Source organism: Triticum dicoccoides, chromosome 1A, assembly GCF_002162155.2.
Source record: "Triticum dicoccoides isolate Atlit2015 ecotype Zavitan chromosome 1A, WEW_v2.0, whole genome shotgun sequence".
Taxonomy (NCBI): domain Eukaryota; kingdom Viridiplantae; phylum Streptophyta; class Magnoliopsida; order Poales; family Poaceae; genus Triticum; species Triticum dicoccoides.
Window position 1 is genome coordinate 120074566 of NC_041380.1, and position 13646 is coordinate 120088211.

At 44.8% G+C, this 13646-nt stretch overlaps 1 protein-coding gene across 1 annotated transcript in view; it reads left to right on the forward strand.

Annotated features, from left to right (window-relative positions):
- LOC119351987 overlaps positions 1 to 13340 on the forward strand; it is a 26347-nt gene extending 13007 nt beyond the window's left edge. Inside the window, exons 2-15 of the mRNA XM_037618749.1 lie at positions 4056 to 4421; positions 4517 to 4647; positions 4734 to 4949; positions 6162 to 6389; positions 7726 to 7865; positions 8369 to 8550; positions 8665 to 9978; positions 10100 to 10156; positions 10672 to 11017; positions 11101 to 11300; positions 11893 to 11969; positions 12432 to 12533; positions 12640 to 12826; positions 12913 to 13340. Coding sequence (XP_037474646.1) covers positions 4056 to 4421; positions 4517 to 4647; positions 4734 to 4949; positions 6162 to 6389; positions 7726 to 7865; positions 8369 to 8550; positions 8665 to 9978; positions 10100 to 10156; positions 10672 to 11017; positions 11101 to 11300; positions 11893 to 11969; positions 12432 to 12533; positions 12640 to 12826; positions 12913 to 13002 — 3636 coding nt within the window. The 3' untranslated portion in view covers positions 13003 to 13340. The remainder of the gene's footprint in view (positions 1 to 4055; positions 4422 to 4516; positions 4648 to 4733; positions 4950 to 6161; positions 6390 to 7725; positions 7866 to 8368; positions 8551 to 8664; positions 9979 to 10099; positions 10157 to 10671; positions 11018 to 11100; positions 11301 to 11892; positions 11970 to 12431; positions 12534 to 12639; positions 12827 to 12912) is intronic.
- Positions 13341 to 13646: the final 306 nt, after the last annotated feature.

The following is a 13646-nucleotide window of genomic DNA, read 5'->3' on the forward strand; positions in this document are numbered from 1 at the left end:
GATGATGGTATTTGGACACCGAACCAGAAGGGGTTCCGGGCACCCCCCGACAAGTTATGGGCCTTATGGATCAAAGGAGGGGACAAACCAGCCCACAAAGGGGCTAGTGCGCCCCTCCCTTGTTTGGCCAGCCCTAGGGAAGGAAAAGGGGGAGGTCTAGCCCCTCCTGCCTTTCCCTCTCATGGGAGAAAGGAAAGGGGGCGCCACCCTCCCATGCCTTTCCCCACACTCCAAATAAGGAAAGGGGGCACGGCTTGGGAGGGACCCCAAGTAGGATTCCTCCTACTTGGGCACCTCCTTTGGCTGCTTCTCTCTCCCTCCCACCTATATATATGTGGGTGGCGGCACCACACAAGGACACGACATTGTCTTAGTCATGTGCGGCGCCCCCGTCCACCGTTTACTCCCTCGGTCATATTTTCGTAGTGCTTAGGCGAAGCCATACGGAGATTACACCACCATCACCGTAATCACGGCGTCGTGCTGCCGGAACTCATCTACTACCTCGCCATCTTGCTGGATCAAGAAGGCGAAGGACATCACCGAGCTAAACGTGTGCAGAACACGGAGGTGTCGTGCGTTCGATACTAGATCGATTGGAGCACAAAGAAAGTTCGACTACATCAACCGCATTGTGAAACACTTCTGCTTACGGTCTATGAGGATACGTAGACACACTCACCCCCTCTCATTGCTATGCATCTCCATGGATAGATCATTGCGTGTTTGTAGAATTTTTTTTGTTTTCCATGCAACGATTCCCAACATTTAGAGCTTGTGGTTATCTTCATGACAAGCTTAAACTCATCAAAAATGGATTTCATATGCATCTTCTATTGCGTTTTTAGTGTGGAGATTTTTCCGGTTTTTATTTGAGGAAAGGTTATCACCTTTATTTTATTTGAGGATAGTGCTTGCCGTTATCTATCCAACTATCTTGAATTCATCGATTTCGGAGTTCATTCGTAAAAGTTACGATAATTTTGGCCTTCCCTTGTTCTACAAGGTTGTTCCAGGTGCCCGGAGTATTTTGGGTCTGCGGGGCCGGAGGCTACATATAGATTTTGCGTGTTCTCGGACTTGTTCGGGTGCCGGGACCACTTTGGGTCCGAATACCCGGAGGCACCAGGGAGGAGGCAGTCGGCCTCGACTTGGTATGGGTGCCCGGAGCCCCCATGGTCCAGGTGCCTAGGATCTCCCCATGGCTCTCTGACTACCGTGGGTGCCCGGGGTCTTGGACCCCGAGGTTCCCGCCCCCTGCTTTGCCTGGCCCATGTTCTGTCCGGGTGCCCAAGGAGGGATATTTTCTCTGGAGGGTATGGGTACCCAGACCCCTTTGTCCGGATACCTAGGGTTGTGGTCGTGCAACAACTATTTCTCCCATGGGGTATAAACCCTCCCTTCTTCCACCTTCAACCCTAATCTGGTTGCAAGTTCCCCCACCATTGTTGACCTTTTGGAGCTTGCTTACCGTCAATTCCTCCTATGATTCTTGATTCTTTTTTAGGGAAAAGAGAGAGGAAGTCTAGATCCATATTTCCACCAATCATTTTCTCCCCCAAGTAAGGGGAACGCTGTGGATCTAGATCTTGGAGTTCTTTTGTGTTCTATTTTGTTCTTCCTCTCATAATCACCCATACCATTTGTTCTTGTGGTGAGATTCGGGACAGAATGGTTTGAGCACTCCGTGTGCTCTTACCATTGCATTAGTTTGAGTTCCCCGCGGTGATACATGGAAGTGAAAGTTTGAGAAACTTATTACTCTTGGATGCTTGGTACCCTAGAGTTTGTTCCTCTTGGGTGCTTCTCGCCATAGATGTTTGGTGTTGTCACGAAGCTCAATCATTGTGGTGTAAAGCTTCGGGCAAGCTTCGGGAACCTCCAATTAAGTTGTGGAGATTGCGACGTCAATATGTACGGGTTTGATGACCTCCCTCAAGGGTCTTCAATTGTACGGGTTCAGTGACCTCCCTCAAGGGCCCCTTAATGGAGTCATGCCACCTTGCATTCTGCGAGAACGTGAGGAGAATACGGTGAGCCATTGTGGCACTTGGGGAGCATTGTGCCTTCACACCGCTCTAACGGAGATTAGCATCCGCAAGAGTGTGAGCTTTGGGATACATCATCATCTCGGTGTGCCTCAATTATCCCTTATCTGAGCCAGTTACTTGTGCACTTTTCTTGAAGAATCTTGAAGGGAGATTAGCCTCCTGCACAACCACGATGAATCTATTGAGAAATAGATTTCTGAGCCAAGCTAGGAAGTGTTGGTTGCATTTACTTTTCTTTAAGGGGAATTCTGAAGGCACCTTTGTTTGTGTGTTAAATACACTTTGGTCAATCCACAACTTATTTTTTGAGGGTCCAACCCACAACTTTTTACTCCCAAAGTGCCACACCCATCCAACAACTTGCCTCAAAAAAAAAGAGAAAAAAAGAAAACAAAAGAGTGACACCCATCTACCCAATCTGTTAGTGGTCGCTCCCGTGTGTACACCACGTGACCGAACCATGAACCGCTTCACTCTGCCTTTTGGCAATAGAGCAATGGCAGTTCGTACCTTCTTTGGACGCTAGCGATGCAGCGATCTCCAACACTCTCCGTCCGTCACTCCAGCGACTGGAGGAGGAGGGTGGGCTCCTATTTCTCTTCCAGTTAGTCCCTAGATTTAAGGCCTCGTGTTCGTCTACTAGTAGCCCAGCTTGGCGAGGTTGGTGCTTCATCGAATAAGATGGCTTCGATCTCTTCTCACCATGGGAACGATCTCTCCAGCGGCATCGTTGAGCCGATGGCCTCGTTTGCTTGCCATTCATTTGGAGCGGTGAGCTTTATGTTTCCTGTGTCTGGCGGCCGTTACCATTCAAGGCAGCGTCAGTAAGTGGGACAAGTTGGTGTTGGTTCAAGGTTGGTGGCCCGATGGCGACGGATCTGGCGTTCTTGCCCGGCAACGACGGCGGGATTCGTTAAGGACGCGTTTGGTAGCCTGCATTACGTCGGGCCAGGCCTGCGCCGGATGAAAATGGGTCATTTGGATGCATGTGTTTACTGTTTGGCCCACATAGCACGAACCTCAAAGCACCCCTCAGCCAGGCCCGCTAGGAATGGCCGAATCGGCCGTTTTCAGCGAGCCAGGCTCGAGCGATGCAGAAGAGGGTAACACCGCGCCACGCCGCGCAGGGGGAGGGAGATGGCGGGAGCGATGGCGCATCTCCCAAAAAGTGGGTGGACAAATTTGAGTCACCGCCCGCTGATTCGGTCGCCCTATATATCGAGGGTCACCGCCGCGGCAAAACTTTCGCCACCATTTCCCCTCTCTTGATCTTTCCCTTCGGTGCGGATCCACTTCGACGACGAGGTAAGCGGCGCATCTACTCCGGCGACCGGTTCACTACGGCGGCGGGTCGACTCCTCCTCCTCTCCGACGTGCTAGGCACCTCCTCCACGACCGTTCCAATGGCGTCTATAAGTTCAATCACCACCTCTCTCTTCTAGTTCTAGCTAGATTTGTCCTTGTGCTAAGGTTAGGTCATCCGATATGTTTGACTGTGATGTTGGAGTAGCTAGTTATGATGGATTTGGAGCATGCTAGGGGTTGTTTCCATGTGGGCAAGTGTTGGTAGTTAGTGATCATGGATGAATCGGTGGTATGGTAGTGTGCAAGTGTTGAACAAGATCATCCATGTGTTCATGATTAGTGCTATGTTCTCCATGATTAGTGCTTTGTTATGCCGTGGTATGCTTGTGCATGTGTTACTGCTAGTTCGGTCTATCCATGATGTACTGCTAGTTCGATCTGTCCAAGATGTACTGCTAGTTCGAGCTGTCCATGTTGTACTGCTAGTTCATACTGTCCATGTGTAGTGTCTTGTGGTGTTGATGACACTTATGTTTGTAGGACATGACCACGCAAGAGTTTAGTCAGGCCCTCGTGCTGTCCGAGAGACAGTTCCCACCATCCTACGTCGAGGAATCTCAGCCTCCTATGGAACAGATGCCTCTTGATTAAGAGGTTTTCGAGGTGCTGCCTACAGTTCCTCCATTTGTGCTGGCTCAGCCCAATGTTGTTGCTCATGCTGCCGCTCAAAAGGCAGCAACAAAGGAGAAGAAGGATGGCAGGGGGAACAACATGAAATGGCAGTCGTTCCTCTCCACTTTTGTGCTTAACAAGATGTGTGAGATCATAGCTAGTGGGGTGAGGATTGACAAAGGCTTCGAGGAGGTGTACTTGAACCTTGTTGCAAAGCAGGTGTTCGACTTCTATGGACAGGAGGTCACCTCGACCCAGGTGTACAACCGTCTGAGGAAGTGGAGAGCTAGGTGGATCACCGCGTCCAAGCTTAGAGACCTCAATGGTGCTTCATGGGATGAGGACATGTGCTCGATCCTTCTGGAGGCAGAGCACTACCAAGGCCACGTCGCGGTTTGCTCAGAAACCATGCCATTCTAACAGACTAGTAGTTCAAGCCTATGAACCAGTGCCATACTAACTAACCTGTCTGCCCTGTTTCTTCTTAGGCTCACCCCAAGGACACAGAGTTCCCCAACACCCCTATCCAGAACTACCACCAGATGCAGCAGATTTTCTCCTTCGGGCTGGCAACCGGCAAGCATGCCATGGGCTATGGTCAGCCGCTGGGATCACCGATGTCGGAGTATCCAGACACCTAGGAGTTAGACACCATCAACGTTGATGTCATGAGAAGGATGGTGAGCACGTTCCTGTGCTTGATAGAAAGAGGAAGCAGGCAGGCTTCATGGAGGAGGAGCTGAGCATCTTCAGCAGCATGACTAAGGCAGTGAAGGAGGTGGCCACCGCCATTAGGGAGAGCAAGAGTGTGGACGTCCATCCTAAGCTCTACAACGCTGTCATGGATCAGATTGGCTTCAGCCCAGAGGCTCTCATGGTGGCTCTCAGCCACCTGCTGGACAACAAAGCCCAGGGTGTTGGGTTTGTTGTCATGGGAATAGACCATAGGGTGCTCTGGCTGAGGACCTGGCTGGGCAAGCACTACTACTAGTGCTGCTTCTACTGGTGGTGACGGCGTGCATGATCCTCGACGGCGAGGCGACAAGGACGACGACGTATATTTTGTGTAGTCAGGGCTTGAAAACAATCTTATGGTTTGTATATTTTGGTAGGTGGTATATACTAACCCCTCACGATGATCCTCGCGGTGATCACGAACTTGCGGTGGTAGGATGACACCCTCTTTTGGATGTGGTGGTAGGATGACACCAAAGTAGTGCTCGGTTGAACTTGCTATGATCATGCATGCTTATCAATGCTCTTCTGCTCCATTGCTTGCTCCTAGAGTTTTTCATTGCTTGATGTTTGTGTGTTCCAATGCTTGATGCTTAAACTTATTGCTCGTTTGCACTACTAGGGAAAGTGGTATGTGGTGTTCGAAGGTAGGGTTCCAGGGGTTTACAGTTCATGGGAAGGTTGCAACAAACAAGTTTCAGGGTACAACGACAGCAACCACAAATGAGGGTTTAAGATTGGGTAGGCGACATAAGATGCTTACTCCAAGTATGTGCAAGAGCATTCATGCAGCAATGTTGAGGTTGGCAAGAAGGTGGATCGACCGTTAGGGATGAATAACTTCACCATCTTCGTACAGTTCATTGTCATAGCAGTGTTGTGGTGTTGATGTGCTCGGTGTGATAGTGTGTAAGGTGTAGTAGTCTTGATAAGCTCACCAAGTAGGATACAAGATGAACACAATTCTATGCTCGTATGTAACCAAACAACATGCACCCATGTGAGCACATACAATGCGAGCAACCAAACTTTTTAGCTAAATTAGAGTATCCAAACAGGACCTATATATAATCAATATATAGGCTCTGTGGATACTCTAATTTAGCTAAAAAGTTAGAGTTAGTTTCTAACTCATGACTAACCCTAAACTAACTCTAGCCAAAAAGATGTTTGGGTGACATTGTTAGATTGACAATAAATGCACCAGGAGAACTATTTCCAATTAACACCTCTTGAATGAGATAGTATTTTTTGGATGGGTTAAATGCAACTAGCTCAAACTAGCCATCATATTTGAATACTTTTAAGGCTATTTGAACCCAAACTAGTTCAAATTAGCTTTAACCCATGAATCCAAACAAGGCCATAACGTGTGCGGTTAAAAAAAAAAACTGCTAGTGGCCCGGTCGCTTTGACGCAGCCGATCGGAGCCCGCGGAGTGACCGCGGTGGTAATCCCATCCCCACCCCGCCACCACCTACATAATCGGCCCCCTCACACACACCGCATTGCTGTGACAGTGCACACTAAATACGAAGGGGAGAGAAGGGGGAAGGAAAACCCAACCGAAAAAGAGGAACCAGGGCAGCAAAAGGAGGGGGCTTCTCCGGCAGGCGAAGCGATCAGGTGAGCCCCAGACCGATCCCCATCGCCGCCCTCGGTTCGTCCCCGCGCTCTCGATCGATCGCGCGCTTGCTTCGCGGGGGCTCGTTGCGGTGGCGTGCCTTTTCCCCCTTTTATTTTCTGGCATTTTTCTCGATTTTTCAAGTGGGTTTTTGGTGCGAGATCCTCGGTCGTTCTAGGGTTTCGGTCGTCCCGGTGCTTCCGCCGGATGGCGGGCGAATGCGGGTTGTTGGGGCTCGATTGATTGCTAGGGTTTGTCGATTTCGGCTTAGACGGTGCTTTATTGCGGAGTTTAGCGTCGCTGATCACCAGGGGTTAGTTAGGGTTTTAGACGACGGGGAACTTTGGATTCCGCGCGGTGTGCTTGTACCATTCGCGATTACTTCTTGCCTTATCCGGCGATTTCCCGCTTGTTCGCGCTAGTTCGGTGGATTTCGTTTCAGTGCGTAGGCGCGAAATGTTTGGCTTCCTGTTTCTATTTTCCCCTTTTCGACCTTGTCCTGTTGTTTCTATGCTTATTTTGCGGATTAGAAAATTTTGGTACCAGTGCTTGTGCGTACCAGATATGGCCCTGGAAGATAACTTGTGTGGTCAATTGCTCTGTGACGAGATGACGGTTGCTTTTGCTTCATCCGTGCATGATGATTATTACCTGTCTAGTTATGTATTGCTCGTTATTTCAATTCCGTATATTAGCGATGTGTGATTGCTTCGGATGTGGCTTCAGTGCGTAGTTTCACATACTTAATGCGCAAATAGCGCTCTACAATGTATGCATTGGGTCATACTGTGAGGTTCCTGAAGCTTGGATGCTAATTTTTTTTTTTTTTTGCGAAAAGCTTGGATGCTAATTTTGGGTCTGACTGGGACGGAATTCAGTGTTTGATCTGGTTCTTGTCGCTCAAGCTCAGGGGGTTTATTCAGTGTCACGCTGTGCAGTGTTATCATCTTAGTTGAAGGGTTTCTGTTGGGCTGTTTGTGATTTGGATTTAAGCTTTGAGGATTCTTAACAGTTTGACCAACTGTTATGGTCATCACACTATCTTGACTTGGAATTCTTGTTTCAGTTTGAATTTTGGTTGTCACCCTGCATAAAAAATGAATGATTTTTGTAATTGTCGAATGTTCCTTGCCAATTACTGTACTAATACAGGGTTTATTTGGATACAGCTTGGCATAATAATGCTCATTTGTATGCCCTGCCTAGAGTTATCTGCAGTTTGAAAAGTATATTGCCAATTATTGAATCTTTTGGTTTTATTTCTCCCTTGAATATGAGTTCATACCCACATCTACTGACTATATGATTTGCATACCTCAAAAAAATTGTGAACCACAGGGTGTTTGAAGAAAGACAGACCCACGATCGTGCAATGCAGGCAGTACAGACCCGTAATCTTCGGGAAACCCAGCTAGGAGGAGTGATCTTTGGTTGCAAGCATGAGACAATTGAAGAGTGCTTCAATAAACAGCTGTTTGGTTTGTGAATTCCACCTTTCACCTCTTGCTTTACACCATTATTATGATATTATCTGTAACAACATCATTTTGTGTTTGGCAATACCGACTATATAGGCTGATGCGCTATATAGTTCATTGGTGCCTTAAGTTACAAAATATTGTAGCCTGTTCATTCATTCCTCAGGCCTTGCCAGTATTTTAGTCAGGCTTTAAGGCCGCCTAAACACCCTTGTAAACTTATTTTTTTGGCCAAAACCCCTACAAATGGACCATTGCCATGCTTTTTGTTCTAATTCTGATGGTGCAGATTGGATGCTCGTAAAGGAGCATTTACCTTTTTTATTTATGGAACTATGTACTCCACACTTCTTTCTTGATCTCGTATGTGGATAGAGCGAAATGTGTGAACTTGTCCCATCGCCATCTTGATGTGTTATAGGGTTTATGAAATATAGACTTGTTTAACCTTATCTTTTTGTTGAATTTCTCACCCTAATTAGTTTGCACCACTTGCTCTATAGGTCTGCCTGCGTTGCATTATTCATATGTGAGGAATGTCAAAGCTGGCCTACCTTTATTTCTATTCAACTACACTGACAGAAAGCTGCATGGTGTTTTTGAGGCTGCCAGTCCTGGTCAGAACTCCATTGACCCATATGCTTGGAGTAATGATGGCACTTTAAGGACACCTTTTCCTGCACAGGTATCAACAAATATGAATCTCCAAACAGTGTTCATGATTTGTTTGGTGTATCTATAGCTAAGTTTGTTTCCAGTTTATGCATGCTAATATAAAGCAACTGCTTCTGTTTTTAAGGTTCACATTTGCACAAGGACTCGCTATCAGCCACTCTTTGAGGTCCAATACAAAAAAGTGATTCAAGATAATTATTATACACATCACTACTTCTATTTTGAGCTAGACCATGCACAAACTAGAGCTTTAATTGCTTTGTTCAAGTCAGTTGGTCCTCTCAATTTCAAGCAAGTCCCAGCTGTTTCAAGCAAAAGGAGTCTGCCTGTACCTTTACCATCAACTAACAGGATGTCATCAGGTATTCCTGTCCAAAAGAAAGGCACAGCCAATTTGAAGGACATCAATCCATCTAGTGTTCTATCAACTTCTTTACCATCAACTAAAAGGGTGGCATCAGTTACCCCGCACCAAAAGAAAGGCAGAGCCAATTCAAAGGACATCAACCCGTTTAGTGTTCTTTCAAGTTCAAGTGGAATTGTTCCAGATGACTGGGTTGATTCTGATGTGGATAGTGGCAGTGTTACTGGAACATCAGACAGCAAAACTGATGGGAAGACATCTGGAGAGCTAGTTTCTGACTGGGAGGATTTGGATGACAACGATTTTCAGAACCAGTTTGGTCCAGATGAGGCCAGTCAACATTCCTCGTACAAAAGTGTTGCTGACGGAATGGAGCTTATGCAGTGCAATGAACCGGTTGCCAATCCTGTGAATGGAGGAAGTCATTCTTCTAATGGAGACATGCTTGTGAACTCACACAATGGAATAGGCAATGGGCTTCAAAATGAATCAGATGGTGTTGGGGTACAGCTTGAAAGATCGTCTATCCTGAAAAAACTGAAGGAGTTGGTTGACTTAAGACAGCAGGCAGCACTATCATCCCATGATTTTGTTTATTCTAGTCCAGATGTGTATGTACCTGAAGAAACACAGGTTAATGCGAACCTTTCTGGTCAGGATGAGTATGTATCTGAAAAAACACAGATCAGTGCAAACCTTTCTAGCCAAGATGAGTATGTACCTGAAGAAACACGGGTCAACACAAGCCTTCCTAGTCAAGATGAATATGTTGCTGAGGAAATACAGGTCAATGCAAAACTTTCTAGTCAAGATGAATATGTACCTGAAGAAACACAGGTCAATGGAAGCTTTCCTTGCCAAGATCAAAAGGTTGCTGAAGAAACACATGTGAATGTAGACCTTCCTATTCAAGATCAATATGTACCTGAAGAAGCACAGGCCAATGCAAGCCTTTCTACTCCCAGCCATCATGTACCTGAAGAAACACAGGCCAATTCAAGCCTTTCCAACAAGCCATTATGTTCTACCGTGGAAGATAATTCATCTTTTGAGCAACATCAAGCAAAGGCTGAGGTGCCCATTCTATCCCTTTCTGTGTGCATTATTTTGCTTTTCATCATTCGACTACAATTCATAACCTTGTGCCTGATAACATGTGTATCACTCACATTATTCTTTTCATTCTCCTGTGCAGCTTCTACGAATCATCACTGACTTGGCCAAGAAGGCTGATGCACTGGAGAAGAATCAGGTTCCTCATTTCTTCTTGAACATGTGAAATGTGGAATGTAACTATTGATTGGCGCTTTTATTACTTGTTGGATTGAAAAGAATACAAGATTTTGTGTTACACATCACGTGCGGTTTTATGCACTTGGGTAGTATGCTGTTATGGGGATTTTTCTCGAGGAAAAGACAGTAGTAGGGAAATTTTACTACAAGAGTAGGAGGGAATGCTACTACCACATATATTGAAAATAGAAGTTAATTTGTTATAAAGTAATTAAGGATTCCCACATGGTTACATTGCTCAATTTTCTTACCACTGTGATTTATGCTCACTTGTATGGACCATTCATTTCATCTTTATACAGTACTTATTTCTGTCAATCCACAGACCTGGTTAGCTGGTATGATAAATCTGGCTACCTTACTTTTCGTGCCATGTATACTCATTATCCAAAATGTGTTGGCCGCTATTTTGTACTTTTTATGCAAACACGTCCTGCATATATATAGTCTGATTATGGTCCTGTTATTTTCCAGATTAAATCAGATCAAGAAATCATTTCGTTGAAGGAAGTAGTTAAAGACTCTGGAAGAAAAGTTCAGCAACTGGAATATCGCATAGATGAGTTACAATTCAAATTTGACTCCTCCTTGTCTCTTCAAGGAAGCATGTGCGATAATCTGGACATGCCAGCAATATTCCTGATCGGTGGTTATAATGGTGTGACCTGGTTATCATCTCTTGATTCCTTCTCTCCAAAAAAAGACATCCTTGTGTCTCTCACATCGATGGGCTCTGCGCGTTCATATGCATCTGTTGCCGCAATGGAAGGCTGTATATTTGTTTTTGGTGGTGGGGATGGAAGTTCATGGTATAACACAGGTAGGTATACTGATATTTAAATGTGCTTCTGTCTTTCTTTCTCTGGACTTCAAACTGCATTTATGTACTTTCTTTTCTTACAGCGGAATGCTATAATACAAGGAGTAATGAGTGGATGATATGCCCCTGTTTGAACCATGAGAAAGGATCTCTTGCTGGAGTAAGTCTTAATGGCAAAATATATGCGATGGGTGGAGGAGATGGAACACAAACTTTTTCAGAAGTTGAGATGTTTGATCCTTTTCTTGGGAAGTGGATATGTAGTCCGTCTATGCTGCAACCAGTATGTTCTTGGCCTCCCAGTTGCTTCTAGTGATTACTTTGTGTCCTTTGATATGTTTGCAGCCTATTTCATAGCAACAATGAACTCATTCTCCTAGTCTTGTCATGATTGCACTGTGATGAACTCAGTGACCTTAATATGGACAATAAGTGACATCTGTTTACTTAAAATTTTCAACTTGATCATCTTCTGCATAGCTTTGTACCAGTTGAGTTCTGCATTGCATCCTCGTGTACACACAATATCTTGAATTTTGTTCCTACGTAATGTAGGATAACGGAAAAATGCCCTTGAATTAATTAGAATAGTCATGATTGCACTGTAATAAACTCAGTGACCTTAATGCTATCAAATAGGAGACATCGGCTTAATTTAGTTTTTCAATGATATCATCTTCTGCATAGCTTCGTACCAATTAAATTCTGCATTGCATCCTCATCTTAGATTATCTAGAATCTTGTTGCTGTGTAATGGTATAACTGAAAAGCATAGTTGAATTGATTATTCTAATATTGGCGGTAATCGGGAGAGTAGTTCAGCTAGTTGGCTAATTTTGACACTGATCTCTTAAGTATGCTGCAACACGTTTCAGAGATTTGCTCTAGCAGCAGCAGAATCGAGTGGTGTCATCTATGCATCTGGTGGATTCGATGGTAGCAAGTATTTACAGTAAGTTTCCTTGCTATTTTCCTCCATTATGTTACTTCCATGTGTTCCACACTTTTAAGTGCTTTAGGGCATTGGCACCCATGTGACTTTTTGCTCATCAGTTTCTATAAAAATATGCTACACCTATATAGTATACATTATAAAAGTACATTTCATGATGGTAATATCAATGTGATGGTGTAAATGCTAGTAAATCTCGAGTCAAATCTATAAATGGTTCTGACACATTCTTTCTCTTGGATGCTAATATGACCACTTGAATGATAATATGACCACTTGAATGATAAAATGACATGTAAGCAATGAGAGGATGGTGTAAATCTTTAATCAAATCTATAAATGTTTCTGACACATTCTTTTTCTTGGATGCTAATATAACCATTTGAATGATAAAATGATAAAATGACATGGTGGAAGCACATGATTTAAGACATCATCAACTAACAACCACATCATGTACAGGTCAGCAGAAAGGTATGATCCAAGGGAGGGTTTCTGGGTTAAGCTCCCAAGCATGAAAGCAAGGAGAGGATGTCATGCTGTAGCTGTCCTGGGAGAAGTCCTGTGAGTATACTCTTCATGTTATTTTAGATCTCGCTGAACACAAAGCCGATGGCATCTTGGGCATTAATCTTGGCAAGAAACTGAGTTAGGAGGTTTATTGTTTCAGATATGCTATTGGAGGGTATGATGGGGACAGCATGGTTTCCAGTGTTGAGATCTTTGATCCTCGCCTCAACGCCTGGAGGATGGGTGATCCCATGAGCAACCCAAGAGGATACGCCTCTGCGGTTACTTTTGATGATAGCTTGTTTGTCCTCGGCGGTCTGCGGTCCAACGAACAGATACTGGACACTGTAAGTAAACATTGTACCGACGGTTAACTGTTGCCCTCACAAATATGTGCCCTCTTTCAAGGACAATTTCTTCCTTTCTGTTGCAGGTGGAAGTCTACAATGTGAACTCCGGCTGGTCAGTGCCAGGTTTCAATTCAATAGGGAAGAGATCTTTTGCATCTGCCATTGTCATGTGATCGGATTCGGGAGTACAGTGCTCATCTCACCAGTCTCTTAACATTTTGCCGGCATGCAAGGAACAGTAACCCCATGTTTTCCGAAAAGCAGTTTTAGGGCTCATTGTCTCACCCTTCCTTTTGAGCTCCAGTTATGTGCAGCGAAAACCAGAAACTCGACATGCACCACAGTTTAGCAACCCTCATTCAGCCGTGTACCTTTAACCATGCATCTCATGGAATGCTGAGACATGTAGAATGTTCTGAATTCTCGTTAAACCAGGAACTATCCATCTTATGGAATGCAATACCGTTAGGATGTTCTGAATGCTAATTTGCTGCTGTCGTATCTTATTGAATGTGTTACTTCTTTGGTTAAGAATTACTTGCAATCTTTCTGAAACCTTGGTTCAGATATAGGTAGAGGCAAGCTTCTGAAAACTCGCCTAAAAGTGTTTATATTAGACACTTGGAAGTGTTGTGTGTGATTTTGCCATGATGCATAGTTTTTGTAAAGCTACACTGCCTTTCTGAGTTTCCAAAACATTATCCAGCCTGCTAATGTTCTTGCCTTGCATCACATCCTTGCGTAGGGCAGTGAATGCTTTTCCTTTCAAATCGTAGTAAATACTCACTAATTAAAGGGAAAAAAAGACTAATTAAAG